The sequence below is a fragment of the Acanthopagrus latus genome, chromosome 14 (assembly GCF_904848185.1).
Source record: "Acanthopagrus latus isolate v.2019 chromosome 14, fAcaLat1.1, whole genome shotgun sequence".
NCBI classification, from domain to species: Eukaryota; Metazoa; Chordata; class Actinopteri; order Spariformes; family Sparidae; genus Acanthopagrus; species Acanthopagrus latus.
Genome location: NC_051052.1, coordinates 17,419,831 through 17,437,489, shown reverse-complemented (window position 1 = coordinate 17,437,489; position 17,659 = coordinate 17,419,831). Strand labels below are relative to the sequence as shown.

The window sequence follows — 17,659 nt, the reverse complement described above, 5'->3', positions numbered from 1 at the left end:
AAAGAATTCCTAGGGGGACATTCAACACTCCCCCTATGTCCTCTAGATAATGGTTGGACGACAACAGTTTGCACTTGATTGTGTAACCTTTCAGGGTGACGTGAGGAAGATAAATCCAGCCTCATGGACAGAGAGAGCTGGTGACACCGGGCCATTCATCTCGGCCTGGACAGCTCGACATTCAGCTACTGGACCAACAGTGAAAAAAAAGGCAAGATGGAGGAAAAATAGAGCTAAGGACAAAGAGAAAAGAGAGGGCACAGGGGCCACACACACAGCTATACCTCATGTTTACTTATGAGCTTCCAGGCTGAAATCTTTGAACGCAAACAAATGACTACGGATGGATGCAGGCTCCAGGACTGATTTACTAATGAGCTGTCTGAGGACATAACTGAGGATGAGAGAGAGAGAGAGAGAGAGAGAGAGAGAGAGGAGTGAACAAATGGAAAAAGAAGATAAACCACAAACAACCAAGGGATACATTTGCAAAAAAAAGATGAAATACAAACAGAGAAACCAGATAAAAAATATAAATAAGGAGCAGGTGATGGAAAAGCAGGATTCAGGACACACGGCAGCAAGAAATGCATACGATCACAAGGGCGGCTTGTGATGAAAATCCAATCTGTCACGCTGAACTGAGAAGTTTCATTGGCTATGAATCTTTTAGAAGGCCGTCAGCGCCACAGGCATAGGTCAATACCCACAGAGGAGAGAGGGCTACAAGACACCGCTATGCTAAAAATTACCGCTTGGCTTCTCTTTCTCTGAACTTGAAGGCATGACTGAAACGCCTCAACATTCAATTACAAGTTTGGAAACAGCTCGTGACCTGACAGCAACAGGTACAAAAAAAAAAAAAAAACCTAGCTGCAGCATCAATTATTCAACATTTTGCTATTAAGTGAGGGAAGATATTAGACAACACACACTGAGGTATTCAGAGAATAAATAAAAAGCATGTTGCCCTGGGATCTGGAAAATCCCACTGCTGTGATCAGCTCAGTAGGCTGTTTACAGCACGAAGCGTGAAAGATGCTAAATTCAAGCAGTGAGTGGACAGACCCCGGAGGAAACAAACATGGAGGAAATTACATGCTCCTTCTGCCCCGCACGGAAAGTTCTCCTCCGATCCGCTGCAGATCAGACGAGCTGCTCATGTTTATGTCACCTCTTCTCAATTACTGAGAATGTACCGGAAAGTTAAAACAGATTTGTTCATACTTTGTGAGGTGGTTTGAAGACAGCACCTTAAAAGGTACGGGGCTGGAGTTCTTGTGTTCTTTCAACCTCTGCATATTTAAAAATGTCTGTTTTTATTGAAAGGATGGTCCAGGTTATGTAATGCGTTGCATTCTAGGAGTGTAATGATCATTTATGCGTTTTTTATTTTGACATTTCACTTTTATTTTGATACTTCTATGGCAAGCCTTTACACCTTTTCCATCCAAGCACACCTCCTTTCTATACATTCAAACGAGCGGCCAAATAAAGACGACAAGGATATTTCCTCCCCTTTCAGGAATGAATCGACAGTGCAGAAAATATGTTCAGAGAAATGACGGATCAATACACAAACGACATCTCGCTCAGCGGTCCGCTAACTTGTTGGTGTTGCTATGGCTGCTCTGTTTCAACAATGCTAAGCTGAAAAACAAGCATGCAGGCTGAAACTGACCCTAAATGTTCTCTCATTGTGTTTCCCACACAAAGACTTTAATTGAGCACGCCACCAAGATCTATTAACAGCGCCCAAGTACTTTATATCAAGTCACGATCTAACTAGTGATTTACACCCCTATCACCTTGCCCTCCAGGTTTTATAAATTCACTAAATTCCCCAGTGCAACATTTAAAAAAATACTAGTGGATGTTTTCACAGCCATACTAGCACATGCCCACACACACCTTTTTAAATGGTTCAGAAGACACTTGTTTACACCGCATCAACCGTCCATCCTAACACAATTTGTGTATTCATCAGTCTTCAAATCCTCACAACTAATAATCAGCAGGATAACAGCAAAGAGGGGTGCTAATTGGGTCAGTGTGTGAAGGTCAGAGATCAGAGTAAACACAAATCAAAGCGCAGCTCCAGCTCAGAGCCTTGACCTTCCTCTCTGATCACGACAGGCCGTCCATTCGTTATCTATAACCACCCAACCTCTGCGGGGTCAAAAAGGGGGCTAGACAAGCCAACTAATTTATTGCAGTCAAAAGCCATCAGTGTAAGGTCAGATCGTATGCTTGTTTATTAAACATATTTTCATCGGCAATATTGAACATGTTTCAATTTGAAGAAGGAAAAAAAAAAACAGGCAAACAAGATCTATTGTTTATTATCCGTCTGCGCTTGTAAACACTACAGTTTGTTTGGAAATGGATTGCAAACAATGTGAAGGACAATCTGTGGCAATAACCACTGATGACCTAATTATGAAGGCGAGGTTAACACACAGCAAAGGTCAATGTGAGTCAGAGAAGAAAAAAACATGATGACCCACGCTGGTGCTTCAACACATCAGAATCTTTGCTATGTGAAGCATTGTAATTGTCTTAGATACAGGACAGTGTATGTGTTTTGTTCTTTGTTGCATTGAGAACACAGTGCAGCATATTGGATTTCTTGAGAAACAATGATTACGAGGTTAAAATGCTGACATTTAGTGTAAATTAAGGGTTTTACATCCGTACCAAATAAAACGTGTAGCGACTGCAGCTGTAGTTTTTATACCGATTCCTAACAGAGTTTTTTCAACACCTGAGTTTTACAAATATATAAGAATATAAATCTGACATGTGACATCAGCTTTTGGTACTTGACCAATGAGGTTCCGTTTTTACTTATTTCTGTCCACTTTGTTGGGTTTTTTGGTTGGGTTTTCAGCAGGATTACACAAAAACTACGGATTTCCACAAACCCTAACCCTTGGATGGAAGATGGGTCTCAGTCCAGAGTAAGCCCAGAAACGTTTGGTGTTGATCCATCTATGGGAAGGGATGGATCTAAGACGTTTTTCTCACTGTCTTTAACATTTTCGTACATATGGGAATGATGGGAATGATGCATGGATCTTGATGAAAAGTCAGGCATATTTAAGTGGCTCCATTTTAAGTTCAGTATAAAAGACCAAGCAAAGAAAAGCCCATCGTCATGAGACTCCGTTTGCTCTGTAATGTATGCGTGTCAACGAACTATTTTTAGCTCCTTTTGTGCAGCTTTAGAATGAAAATCCCTCAGAAGGTTTCTGTAGAACCTGCCACATATTGAGATAGTGTTCAAAATTCCACTGCAACAAAGTTAGTGTGCAAGTTTTCACATTTTTCATTTCTGTGGTTTCAGATTTTTCCGTTTGATCGGCACTTTAACCATCTGTGCTTTTAATTTGGCTATTCTACATACATGCACTGAGTAAATGTGCCAGTAAAATTCACGATAAGAACTGGAAGGAGGTAGTACAACAGGTTCTAAATCAGGTGCTTCTCACCACATGCTGGGAATAGAAATGCTCTGACAGAAAATAGTACACTCAGACTTCACAGTAAATTTAACGGTTGTCAGGTTTTTCTCCATATAAATGAAGTGGAACTATAAAAAACAGATGGAAACGCAGGTGGTGGCCAGAACTTGCTGCCTTGTGTTGGTGTTTAATTCCACAGTGTGAGAGTAAATATAAATGTCCTGTTATTCACCTGCTCAATGCTCTCACAGATTCTATTTTAACGCTTTTTTTTTAATCTTCCAAAATATACACTATTTATTTCATTGATGCAAGGTTCCAGGAGGACTGCATAGCAGGGGTCATGTATAATCTGGTAAGTTTGCTTCCAACTGGAAAACAAACTGAGGTGGTTTCCCTTGCTTACTGCTTTGATTTTATTACTACAAAGCAAAGATGACATAATCAATCAATGGCTGATATCTCTTGAATCTAACAGATTTGATGGCTTTTCATTTTAGGATCTATTTTGTTAACTAGGAGACATTTCATACAAGATCCCCATGTGTTAAATACATAGCATTTTACTGTGTAAAGTAGTGCTACCGCTCCTTTAATTTCATAAAAGTATATGGATGTTTTCCAATGATAGTGGGCGCAGTCTTTAATTGAGCGGAGGGAGCACGCCACTACAACTAGAACTAGAATTACGGCTGCCAAACAGTCAAGTTTACATTCATGTCTGTCCAGACTCATAAATAGATGTAGTGAACACTTTGAGGAATTTAATAAAATGTATTATGTGTAGTTCTTGGCAAAGTGAAGTTATATTTTAACAGAGGAGTACAGAGGAGTGATGGGGCGCTTCATAACATAACATTGTGGTGTCACAGTGAATTATGGTGTCACGGTGAAGTTGACCTTTGACCTTTTGGATGTAAAATGTCATCACTTCATCATTAGACATTTCTGTGAAATACAGTCATAATTATTGTATAAAGTCTTGAGTTATGGCTTAAAATCTATGGTATTTATCACCAATTCCAGAAAAGGAGAGCAGTACAGTATAAAAGCACTCCCTCCATTGCTGTATGTTGTGTGCTGGAGTGGCACACTGCCTCGGTTAACACAACACGCACTTGTGCACGAGTACATGAACACAAAGTAACTCGAGCTTCAAGGCATGGGCTTCATAACAGGTAGGCCCCTCTCTCAACTCAAGCAGGTTTCTGGCTCCTTTGTTGGGAAGAAAGGCTTAAAGATCAAGGCTTCGCGCGTTTCGCAGTTTAGAGCCACATATTTATTCCATTTCAAGGGTTCAACTGCATTCCTGGGCTTTTTCACTGAGCTGTGTTTTCAATACTGTGTCCTTTTGAAGTGCGACTTCTCTGTGGTCTTTGTGCAATTTTTCAAACAGCCATGGGGGTAAGATCCTCTGCGTCACTCTAACATTGAGGCAAGTCTGTCTAGAGAAGAAAATTAAATCAATCCGCTGGTGTGGAAAATATTTTCACTTCAGCCTAAATTACCACATAAATCCTCATATGGCTTGTTCTAATAAATCCTATTTGTTTTCGTTCAAAGGCACCAAATGTGCCAAGAGCACCACTGAAGATCAGAAGTGAATTTTTTTTTTTCTTGCAGTTCAGTTTGTGTTCATGAAAATTAAGTTCCCCAGTGGGAAAAAAATGAGAATTACAATCGCCAAACAAAACAGCGGCCAGACTCAAAAACATCATCCTGTTCAGCCAACATTCCTCCATCTGAGCCTTTCACTTTCTCTCTTTAATGAAACAAAAGGAAATTATGTTTGTTCCCATTTCCTGAAGTACATACAGGTTGGACTACACACCAGTAAAATCAGAACGTCTGCCTACAGCGATGCTTATCAGTAGGAAATGGTTAGAGTGAGATCCATGGTGACATAACTCACAAAGGCAGTGCGTGAAACCTGTTCAGACTCCAGACAAAATCAGTCTGTTGGTGTGCATTCACTCATACAGATATAACTGAGGCTTATTGTCCCTCATGCGAGGAAAAACAGCAGAGTGAGCAGAGCGACAGTGGCTGCTTCAACCATGAGCTGTCACATTGCAATGATCTGATTTCCAACGGCCCATTCCTGGTGGTCAAAATGTGTTCAATGTACAGAGAAAATTGGGGCGTAATTAGAGAGATTTTGAAATGAACTTTTGCACTTTGCATCCTGATTATCTGTGCTTAAAAAGGTATTGTAACCGTAGCATAAGTAGAAACAAGCAAAACACATTCAATTTCTTTTTTTTTTTTGTCATTTAAGTGGGAGGATTTGGTTATTTCCTACTTCAAAAATGTCTCTATGAAAGATCCTTGTTCCAAAAAACCAGAATCATTCCTTCCTGCAGAGCAGAAAATGACAGTGTTTAGAATAGTGAGAAACAGGAAAACCAGAATTTTAAATTGAATGAAGTGGGGGAAAAAGGAGTAACTCTACTTTAATGAACACAGACAGACTCCCAAATGCCTAATCATGCAGAGTGGCCTGATTACAGCTGACTCACAAATTCCCCACACACACGTCAGCAAACACACAGGAATGTCCGACTAATACGTTACACATTACACACGAAGTCACAACATACACTCCTCTAATCCACGACTTTCTTTCTCAACACCCCCTGCGGTGTGTGTGTGTATGTGTGTGTTTGCGAGCTGTCAAACTAGCAAGACGCCGAGCAGCTAAGTACAGAAAGTTCTCCAACAACCACACAACCGGGGTAAGATGTGATTCCAAAAAGCAGGAGCATGAAACCGATTATCGCTTATCTCCTCATGCCTCCATAAACTATTAGGATTAAAATTCCAGACAGTAAATTTCTATAAGCTGCGTCTCAGTTACCACAACACACACCGGATCGCGTTATTGTTCTCAGCGTGAATCCTGGTAATGAGAGGTGGAAAATATGAGAAAGAAAATAATGATGGCAGCTCTGTAAAAATGTGTAAATTAACTTGAATACTAGGTGTAAAATTTCTGAGTGAAGAAGGTCTGACTTGAACTTTCAAACAATGGCCTGAGTCCAGGGTCAGATGAGGACGAGGCTATTCACTCTGACATTGTTTTGCGCCTGCAGAGAAAACAGTCAAAGTGGATTTGGTTAAATATTTACATGGGTTATGTTGCACGCTGGGTTTAACCAGTTTATTCAACGTGGTCTTTACAACATCTGACGGATGCAAATTCCACAGGATCGATCGTTTCCGCTCTATTTAGGGTCTTATTTTAGGATTTCAACTTGACAGCACTGCAACAATACTGCCAAACTTGTACGTTCTGGACGTGTACACACACTGAGGTCAAAGATTAGCCACAAACACGGCAATCATGTCACTCACACAGTGGTAAAGAGGTGAGTAATGTCTCACCAGAAGCTCTCAGTGGTCGTACATCCGGACTATATTACCCTCAGTTTACCAGAGTTATGCGATAAGGCGCACTGAGATCTGAGAGCTCATTACTGTTGAGCTGTGTTTAAGCTGGAGAGCGGAGGTCTGCCTGCAGGCCAACGATCAGGCTCGGCTCACTCCTTCATGACATGTGTGCCTTGGACATCATCGCTCGAGGGCAGCGCAGGTTTTGCATGACTGTACATTCTTGTGCATGCCGTGCAGCAGATGGGACGTTGTTCTTCAGCAATAATCTACAGTTTGCTCCACAAAGATCATTAACAGCCATAACTGAAGAGCAGTGACCTGGATAGAGACTTTGAACTTTGTGCGCAAATTACAGCACAACTACAACGGTAAAAATCAAACAGAAAGGACAAGTTGTGCCCACAATACTGCAAATACACCTACTACACCAGGGCAGATAACAATCAGATAAAGTTAAACATTTTCGCTGTTAGAACGGCACGATACCATTAATATATACACTGTTAATCTTATGGAAAATTCAATTGAGAAACAATGTTGACGACACTGAAATGTGTTTTAAATCGTTTACAAGTAAGGCGATTTCATCACGTGAGCGCAAACCTCAACCATATGAATCCAGTACAACCATAAAACAATCCTGCCCACAATCAGCTACAATACAACCACAGATTTTAAAGTGACAGCTACCACTGTATAAACAACAGGAAAAGTCTCTGATGGTAGCAAACCAGTTTTGTTCCTTTAACAAAAGAAGCCAAACCTCGCACATGATTGATGTTACCAAAATGAAAGCAGCTGAAGATGAAACTCTGAAAACAAAAGTTTGAGCCGAGAAGATGTAAACAAATCTTTGGATCTGACTTATCCTTGCGTATCAACTATTGGTACTTGAGAGTTTTATGATTGTGTGTGCCACAATCAAATTTCAGTCATTAGAAGTGCAAGTATCGAGTTTCAAAACACTGACAAGTTGAAAAAGACGCTAGTGTGTGTTTCTGTTGCCTCTCCAACAAGAGAAAGTTTTTAGAGAACTTGGTGTCATACGAGGCCTTTATCGTAATGATTTCTGAATAACTTACCAATATATTTGGTATTTTGCCTCATCGTTTTTCTGTTTTAATAGCTTTTTGAGTTGAAAAGTTGAAAAAACGTTGTATATTGGGGCAGTTTTTAGGTTAAATGGGTAAGATGCCAACCATTTGTTTAAATGTGAAGGCTCAGCCATAAAAAGTGAAATTTGGATGGATAACACACCTTTTCTGAATGGCTACACTGCTAAATCCGTATAGTTCTTTGTTACTCAAATAGAAATAGGCTCTCAATCCACAGGTGTTCAAAAGAATGCAAGAATGTTAATTTGCATAGTATGGATCGCGTTTCACTTGCTGTTAAAACCTTTCCCAAACAAGGGCACATCATCGCAGTAAATACCAAAGGGATTTAATCATGGACTTCGGTAAGCAAGAAGCTATTCAGTCCGGGTGTTTTGTTTCCTTCTTTTCAGTTGTTGGTTGAACAACAGGAATGCTAAACTCTTCAATTAAAACACGTGTTTCTCAAAGTAAAGCTTCCCGAGCCAGAAGCACCGGTTCCCAAGAGGGACATTTTGTTTGGTTGACTTATTGGAATGAACCCTGGACTGTTTGCGAAGGCCACTGTCACTGGGACTGTTTGAAAAGGGTGACTAACGGGAAAAAAGTCCCAGTTGAGCTGCTCTGTGAAGTTTAAGGGAATTCCAGAGAAGGAGGAAAGAAGGAAAGAAGGCGGAAGGGTTGCTTGTTGTTTCTGTGGTGAAGTCATTACCAGCTCGGCCCCTCTCCACAGAGGCACCTGGGGGTCCCTCAACACTTCATAAAAAGCACAGCACCCCTGTAATTGGCCGTGGCACGAGGTTTTGTTCAGTTTGCAGGAATGTGATGTGAACTTCAGTTCCCATTAAAGTGACCCCTGACTAGGTGAGTGACCATTAATGCTGTCAGATGGCATCAGATCAGCAGATTAAAGCCAAAGAGGAAGGAAATATTAGTCTGCCCATGAGTGAAACAACTCAGTCACCTAATATTAAACCAGCGTCAAACCATGCATTCTCTGCCGCTGCATAATGTTGTCCAAACTGTGCTCACAGCATGGCCCTTCTCCAGACATACAGTACGCCTTCACCCTCCACTGAACCTCGGCACAGATTAAAATGGAGCAGAAACTAATTCGGACACAAACACAGACAGGGGTGTTTGTATTTAAGCCATTTTCTAATTAATGTCAGTGCAGGCAGTATTAATGAGAGCAGATGACAGAATCAACCACGCAAACAGCCTCATTTGATATGAGACCTGCTGCCATACACACATTTATATCACACTGCCATGAAATAGTAAATTTACACATTTCTAACTCGCACTTTACAGTAGCTTTGCACAGAAGAACAAAGTCTAGCACCTTAAAAAACAGCAAATTGTTTGAAGTAGTCAGGTTTAAGGCTCAGAGTCATGTCTTTGCGGTTTAGCATATCAATTAACTAATTAATTGCGTAATTATTTTGGTAGTCTATGTCATCTGCCAAATGGTAAAAGCTCCTTCTCAAAGTGGAGGACAATTTTCATGTTTTGCCCAGTGAATGTAGGCATTTTGAAAAGCACTGTATGTCTGCATCTGCCAGTGAACCAGATGTTTAATAAGTTAAGACATGTATCAAAGCATATTAACAAACCCCTTGTTTCACCAAATCAGTTTAAACAAAGACACCTCTTGTCTGCCATATCCTCCCATCACCAGAGTGTTAACTGCTGAGCGCTCAGCACTGTATCGCCTGTTGAACCTGTTGACCTCGTCAGTGACGCTGCAGACAAATAGCTGCGAGGGGCTGTCAGGCTCCACGCTCCCCGGCAGCAGCAGCCTCTTTGGGGCAGAACCAGGCGTCCGCCACATGAAACAAAAATTCACACTAGCCGGCTGGAACGTCTGACCAAAGCCTCATAACTCACCAAGGTCATAAAAAGAAGCCCAGTGAGCGACATGAATCACCAACATCAGACTGCATGCGGGGCGTCCCGACGGGAAACATGCTTACATCACAACCAAACACATTTTCGGATGAGAGACGCTAACACAGAGATGCTCCACGCACACACACTCACACACTCACGCGTTTCCACATTCCTCTGTTGCATAAGCAAGTGGTGAGCAGGTCAAAGGTCAGCGGCCGAAACAATGCCCTCCAGTCTGAGGCAGCGAGCAGGGCGAGAGAAAGGAGACACCTTCCTGGAGAGCAGGAGGTGCTATTGATTGATGCTGTGCAGAAGTGTCTTTTCTCCAGTACAGCATGGAGCTTTTATCACGCCATTGTAGCCTCAACAGGCAGAAGATTGGGTTCCCCCCGATGGTCTGAGATCCCGCTCACCAGCTATTATGCAGCACAGAACGAACGGGGGAGGTAATCCCGGTCGTCTCTATTCACACCTGTCCACTCATATTCACATCACAAAGGCAGTTTGTGTGAGGGAGTCCTTATTTGCATAGTTCGGTCCTCTTCATACGCAACAGGAGAAGGAAGGAAAACATCCGACAAAAGCAATAAACATCTGCTGTGCTGCCTGGCTGAGCATTTTTATGTTTCCCTCTGAAAGCAAAAAGTGTACAGATCTGAGAGATAAAGCATGACATCCACTGTTACAGCACCAAGTTTATGAATAAAGTCTGTCAGTGAGCATATTTACATGCACACTATGAGTCTTATCTTGATGTTCATCATAGAAAAAATGACACTAGGTTAGAAATTTCCTGGTAAACACACATTATGCTAATATTTTCCAGATTTTCAATCGTCTGTGTTGGCACAATCATGTCGTTAACTCTTCCACATTACTGCACTGATTTGAGTTATTGCTGCAGGTGAGGATCAAGCCAATTTGGTTTTTGGCTGTCGGGACTGCATTCAACTGATCTCCATCAAAGCATCATTAATGGAAGATGAGAGCAATAACATCCGACACAAACTAATCCTAAAAGATCGATGTCAATGTTGGTATCAAAATTTAAAACATCTGTACCAGTTAAAACTAGTCTGAGTCACATTAATCTCTTAGTCTGCCTAGCTGGCTCTTGCTTTCAGCCATTAAAATGACAAACATCACCAGCAGAAGGTCACATTAGCTGTCACTAAAATTGATTCCATGTGTAACTTCATAACATGCCAAGATTAAATGTGGTGTCTCTGCACTGTAAAATCTGGCAAAGTTGCTTTACTTGAAAAAGAAATATAATAGTGATGGAGTTATTATACTTTTCATTTCACTGATCATTGCATCACTCATCATGATAAGGCACCTGCCCACATGGCAACTGATGATCAGAAAGCTTTCTACCCACAAATCAGAAGACTCCAACTATCATATCATGATATCAAAGAGCCTGATCAGACTGTAACCGTGATCCTATGGTGGACGTTTCATTTCTACAAAGTGTACTCAGACCACTTCAGATGGGATCAGACTTCCAGTGCTCTGCCTCACTTCCAGAAATCAGCTCACTACTTCAGATTACCTCCCAACTCCCTCTATGAAAGTCTGCTCGCCCACTTTACTACATAATCAGCTGCCTATGGGCTCGATCTAACATATCTGGCACAGCCCGCGGTGCTGAAGCCCAGTATTACAGCCTGGCATGTGACCAGATTTCAAACGGCTTTGCTCGGCACTGCTGAGCGCCTAATAACAGGATGTGGAGCGCCAACTGATGAACTGGTCAAACTCCAAGTTGCGCTGCCCCGAGGGCATCGAGCTCAGACTGGATATCCAATCAAAAGCATCTCACCACCGCCGCCACCTTAATGAAAACATCTATTCCAACATTTTTTGTCCAATCTTATTGCGTTTTAGAGAGCGTGTGTGAGTGTATGTAATCAAAGAACGGGCCAGGAGTTCTTGCTGGCTGGCACGGCGTCGTATCAGAGTTCCTGCATGTGTCTAAACCACAGGAATTAGGCAAGAGTGTGACGTGATTTAAATTCAATAACAATGAACAGCTCAACACACACACACCTCCACTACCACCACCACCAGCTGACAACTCCTCCCTCCCTCCCTCCCTCCCTCGCTGCTTACATTTCTCTCGCTACGCAGGGTCGATTAAACCAGACAAATGTACGACAGGAGGAATCTGGAGACTTTCGGAAAACAAGTGCTTTTCTTCAAATCTGAAATATTTATGGATGTGTTAAAGCGAGAACATTTTTCAAACATGGTCCCAAGATGTTAGACAGAAAAGAGGGCCAAGAAACATAAAAGTTACAAAAGAGGGAATAAAAAAAAAAAAAGCACAAACTACAGCAGCACAAACTAAGCCTAGAATATCATATAAATACATCAAATAAAACACTAAAATGCAAGAATAACTCATCACCTCACACCCATGATAAAATCTCACCTGATCATTTAAGTCCTTCTGTGTTTAGACAAGTTGATATGACAGAAACCTGGTTTACTGCTGGGAAACGAGATAAAAGACGGAGCTTCTTTATTAGTTTCTTTGTTGACTTAACTTTACATGGACGCATGCTGGCTGTGGTTTTATAGCCACGCCTGATAAACATGCGGACAATAATGATCTGTACTCAAGAAGCATGCACGCCAACTCTCTTCTAGATTACAGCCAGACCGATACATCAAGCAGGCCAATCTTATCAGCTGTTACCCAAATCTCAAATGTCCTGTATGGTATGCATACATGTCAGCTGATATAAGTTATAACACACTGCAGAACGAGTGTGCCAGATGAAACTGGTAAATAGGATAAACTGCAAGATGGATAAATCACTTGTGACTGGCTATTATTATCTTCTTTTAATTTAGTTCAGTTAAATCTCAGATGTCATCTCAGTTATGTGTAATATTTATATTTTACTTGTGTTTCCAGGAGTATTTATCATACTGGAAATACTTGTTGTATTTGCTAGGTTTCTGTTAAGTTTCTGATATATTATTGGACTATACCAATCCATTAACTGGCAGAAAACTAAACATAATCTATTTTGACATTTAATTATAGTTATTTATCCCATAAAATAAGCCAAGCAGTCACTAGATTCAGCTTCCAAAATGTGAGGATTTTCTGTTTTTGTCTGTTTTATATTGTTGGAAAGTGAAAACATTTGGGTTTTGGCTGTTAATTGGACAAAACAAGCAAGTCAAAGACATAAAAGGCTAACTTGAGTTGCAACAATTAACTAATTAGTGGTCAACTATTTAATTAATTCGCATTTATTCTGATAACTAATCAATGAGTTTGGCACATGTTTAAAGATCGCCATTTTTCACCATTTTCTGACACCTTGTGGACAAAAAATCCAATCGATTATTCGAGAAAATAATCAACAGATTGATCAACAATGAAAATAACTGTTAGTTGTAGCTTAACATTTGGATTTTGGACTCTTGGTTTGCCAAAAGAGCTGCCACAATTAACCAATTACTTGTCTACTACTCTCAGCTCATAATAGCTACTTAAATTTGTATATTTTCTGGTTTCTTTAGTCCTCTATGACGTTCAACTGAATATCTTTGGGTTGTAGACTAAACAAGATATTTGAGGATTTTCCGACTCGTTATGGACGACGCACACTCATCGAGAAAATAATCAACATCAATGACAATGATGTAATTGTTAGCTGTAGCCTTAGATTTGGGTTTTGGACTCTTGGTTAGACAAAACAAGCAACTTGGAGGTGAAACAATGGGGTCGTTTGTCCCGTCTTTGTGACAATATATAGCAGACTTTAAGCAGCAACTGTTAAATCAATTACTTAATTGGTTTAAGGAGTTTCTTCAGAAAAAAAGTCACCATTTTCTCACGTTTGATAACTAAACAACTACAAGATTAATGAAGAAAATGATCACAAAAATGAAAAAAAGCACTAGGCAGTGACCTGAATTTGAGTTTCAGACATTTGGTTAGGCAAAAAAAGTGATTTAAAGACATCATAATGGATTTATTTGTCTCTTCTTTGTGACAATTTACAGACTAAACAACTGAAGTATTAACCGACAAACCACTTCCAGTGGTTGTGACCACCGTATTACTGTGGTCACAATTCTAAACTCTAATTTAAGGGAGTTTATCAGAAATGTTAAGCGTTCTCCTGAAAATCTCAGATATAGATATCTGCCTCAAACACTCAGTATCAGTCGAGCTCTAGCTGTCTAGAAACTTCTGAGGTGTTCTAACTTTTCAGACAGCCAAAGAGAAGACAAAAAATTTTTAAAAAAACACTTGTCACAGGGTGTTTGTAATAGTTTTGACAGCCTCTTCTAACACAACATGGCCTATACAGCATAAACAACCCCTCTATCCTGCTGAGATACCTGGTGTGTACCTGACCTCTGACTTCCCTGTGGAGATGACAGCCAAAATAAGATTTTTTTATACACTTCACAAAAAAAAAGAAGAAAAAAAAGCTGACTCACCTCATTAGATGGTATGCTAACGACACCTGTTGATCTCCTCTTTTCCCTCAGCTTCCTCTTCTCGATCTGTCCTTTCCCCTTCCTGGCGCTCGGGCCGCTGCTGTTCTTCTCCTTCGCCTTGCTGGGTGACGGGCTCTCCTTGTCGCTGTCGTTGCACGCCATGGGGCTGGAGGAGTCCGGCGAGGCGCACGGAGCTTTCTCCGGCTGAGGCGGAGTTTTCTTCAGGTTGGAAGTGGGCGAAGCGGGGTGGTGGTGTTGGTGGTGGAGGTGGTGTTGGTGGTGCGTTTCCTCCTCCGGTCTCTTCAAAGCTGAGCCGGAGGAGGACCGAGCCACAGAGTAGGAGGAGGGGAGGCAGTTCCCAGTTGGGACGCTCCGGTCCGGGTTGTTGGCTTGCTCGGCGCCCGGTGGAGGAGCAGCAGCGGCGGCGGCGGCGTGGCGGTTTGTGCTGTTTGCGTTGCTGGCACCCATGGGAGCACCGGTGGCTGCGGCGATGTCCCCCAACATTTTGGCTCTCATTTTCTCCCGTTTTGCCTTCCACTCCTCCAAAAAGTCTGTCGTGGCGTTTGGCTTAAACCCTCCCGTAGCCATGATCCCTTTCACAAGTCCCTCAAGTTGATTTAAATTGAAACTTTAAGTGCGAAGTGTAAACTCTCAGCTCCCGGCTCCCGTACTAATGGCACCGCATTCCTCAAGTGATTAACACGGGTGCTGTTGACAGGTAGGAGGAAAATAACAAGTCAGCCGAATGAAAAATGAAACTGTAGTTTATCTTTCCTGGCTCTTTTTTAATGCCTATGAATGCTTTACCTGCGCCATGTCTGTGTACGTACTACAGCTAATAACAGGTTCTTAAACTTTGCTGCTAGCTTAAAAAAAAAAAAAAGTTTGCATCTCTCCGGGTATTTTTCCATGTGTGTAACTCGAGTAAAAGTAGCTGAAAGTGAGCAAAAGTTGATGAAAAGAGAGAGAAAAGTGTGAACTGATGTAGAAACTCACCTGTTTGGGTCTCTAAACTGCTCTCCTCGCTCCGACCAGGTGTGCCCGCGGTCCGCTTGGATGAATGGCGGTTGGTCCCGAGCGCGCAGAGCTCTGCCCTCCGACACGCGCCGGCCGAGCCCGACAACACCCGAGCGCCTCCGAGTGGAGCCGAAGCTGCTGTGGCGCTCAGAGGGGGAATAAAGTCACTGGAATGGTCCTTTAATATTCCCTCAAGGGCTTGTTATGGCATTTTTTAAAACATTTTTTTCCTTTATATTATTTATAAAGAAAATTATTTTTATATTATTACTTTTTTTTTTAACTCCATTACATTTATCTGATAACTTTGAATATCAGTGTTTTACATCCAACATATATGCTCAATGTTTTGTACTTTTACTTGCAGTTAATTCATTAAAAAAACAGGTCTTAAACTATATTATGACACTATAAATGATAAGAATATATGAATACTGTCCCTCCCTAAAGTACTAGAATATTATAATCACAGTGATAAGATGAACTGTAATCAGTTTTGTCACTATAAAGCCACAAAATCACTCCTTTATAAGATCAAAAAACTATAGTCTAAAGTCAGACTAAAACTGTAACTAACTCTAATACTCTAATAATAACTACAGGAGTATTCAGAGTTGGAAAGTAACAAGTTGACTTCACTATAATTTGGGTTACTTTTACTTTGTTTTATTTTCATTTTATGTTACTTTTATGATATATTTCTAAAGTTCATTATGTTTTTAGAGACACAGTTTGTACTTTTTCCCACCACTACATTTATCTGATAACTTTAGTTACTATTACTTTGAATATAAAATTTTTACATACAAAATAAAATACATTTTATGACTATAAATCTCATATTTAGGGATATATAATATATATGATCTATATATGAATATTAACTGTGTTTTATCATTGTGCGTCCATTAAAAAAGCTCATTATTGTATTATTTTTGAGTGTCAGGCAATGCTATGTGTCAGGACTTGAAAAACAGGGATGGACTGACAACATTTTGATTTATTTTACATCATTACAAAGACTTTTGTTCAACTTGTTATATATTCATTTGTTGTTTTCAGTAAGGCACTCTGTGCAGTTTTGTAAAAGTGCACATATAAATAAGTTGTATTAACACGTGTGTTATGGTCCCTGAAAACTGTGAAATGCATTTATTATTATTTCCTGAAGAACATAATGTTTATTTGCAGCCCAACAGGGCGTTTGATAAGCGCGGCAGTGTGACGGTGTTGACGGGAATGGAAAATGGAAAAATGTTATTTCAGAGTGAATCCTTTCAAAATTCGTTAATTACACTGGAACTTGTTGAGTCGTGGGACCTTGAACGCAGCATCCAGTGGTAAATGTATTCCATCAGCCACGGTGTGTTTTTGTAAAAAGACTCTGTTCACCTCCACGACTCTGACTTACACAGACGGCACAATGTCACTGATTTCTGCTCCTCAGCAGGCTTTTGATAATTGCACGCTCGGAGTGCAACATCTCTGCTGCAGAAGAGTCGAAGATTGAGCTCTCCCACGCAGCTCTCACAGACCGACTCCCTGAGGCGCCGGATGACTCATTCAAACCAGCCCGGAGCCTCCTCGCTCGTCTCGCCGTCACGCTTGCTGATGTACGCGCTTGATTCCAGCGTAATGGGAAGGGTCGAGGACAAAGGAAGAAGACTGACAAGTGTATTTATCGCACTTATGATGCCGCGGATGAGAGATGTGAGGGTGCAAAAGTTGAAATGTCATGAACACCTTCTCCGAGCGACAGACACACTGATGCATTGCTGTTATTTTCACATTCAGTTTTGTTTTGTTTTTTTATATATAATAGCAACATTTTCGATCCAGGCCTTTCAAAATGTCCCCCACAAATAACACACATTTACAGTTCAGCTATTTACGTCACTTTTAAAAGGATTTTTCCATGGAGGGTCAGCGAGGGCTTCACTTAACAGACAATAACAAAAACAAGAAATAGTCAGAGGTTTGTTCACATGTTTAAAGGTGCAATACGTAAGAAACCAAACCATACAAGTAGGGGACGACACGCCGCCAGAGTGATCGCTATCTGCTGCTAACCGTAGCTGCCCTTAGTTAGTTAGCTTAGTTAGCGGTGCAGCTAGCGGTCTGGACTTGGAGCTGTGGAGGGGAGTGTCAGTGTTAGCTCTGGCGCGCTAATTTAATTATACATCTGCGAAACATTATACGTAAACATCATTAAATCACTAACATTGAAAACTTTAGTTGATTTTTTTAATGTTTTCAACTAATATTCTTACATATTGCTCCTTTAAAGTTGAGAGAAATGCACTTAAAAATGCTCAAATAACATGA

At 40.9% G+C, this 17,659-nt stretch overlaps 1 protein-coding gene and 1 long non-coding RNA gene across 2 annotated transcripts in view; one reads left to right on the top strand and one right to left on the bottom strand.

The window, feature by feature from the left end:
• The window catches only part of pawr (PRKC, apoptosis, WT1, regulator), a 62,889-nt gene extending 47,441 nt beyond the window's left edge, over positions 1–15,448 (bottom strand). The window contains exons 1-2 of the mRNA XM_037121556.1: positions 15,314–15,448; positions 14,318–15,025 (exon numbers count right to left, since the gene is read on the bottom strand). Coding sequence (XP_036977451.1) covers positions 14,318–14,905 — 588 coding nt within the window. The 5' untranslated portion in view covers positions 14,906–15,025; positions 15,314–15,448. The remainder of the gene's footprint in view (positions 1–14,317; positions 15,026–15,313) is intronic.
• Positions 14,405–16,473, top strand: LOC119032413. Its single transcript, XR_005078888.1, has 2 exons — positions 14,405–14,542; positions 15,353–16,473. It is a non-coding gene; the product is annotated as an uncharacterized LOC119032413 (long non-coding RNA).
• Positions 16,474–17,659: the final 1,186 nt, after the last annotated feature.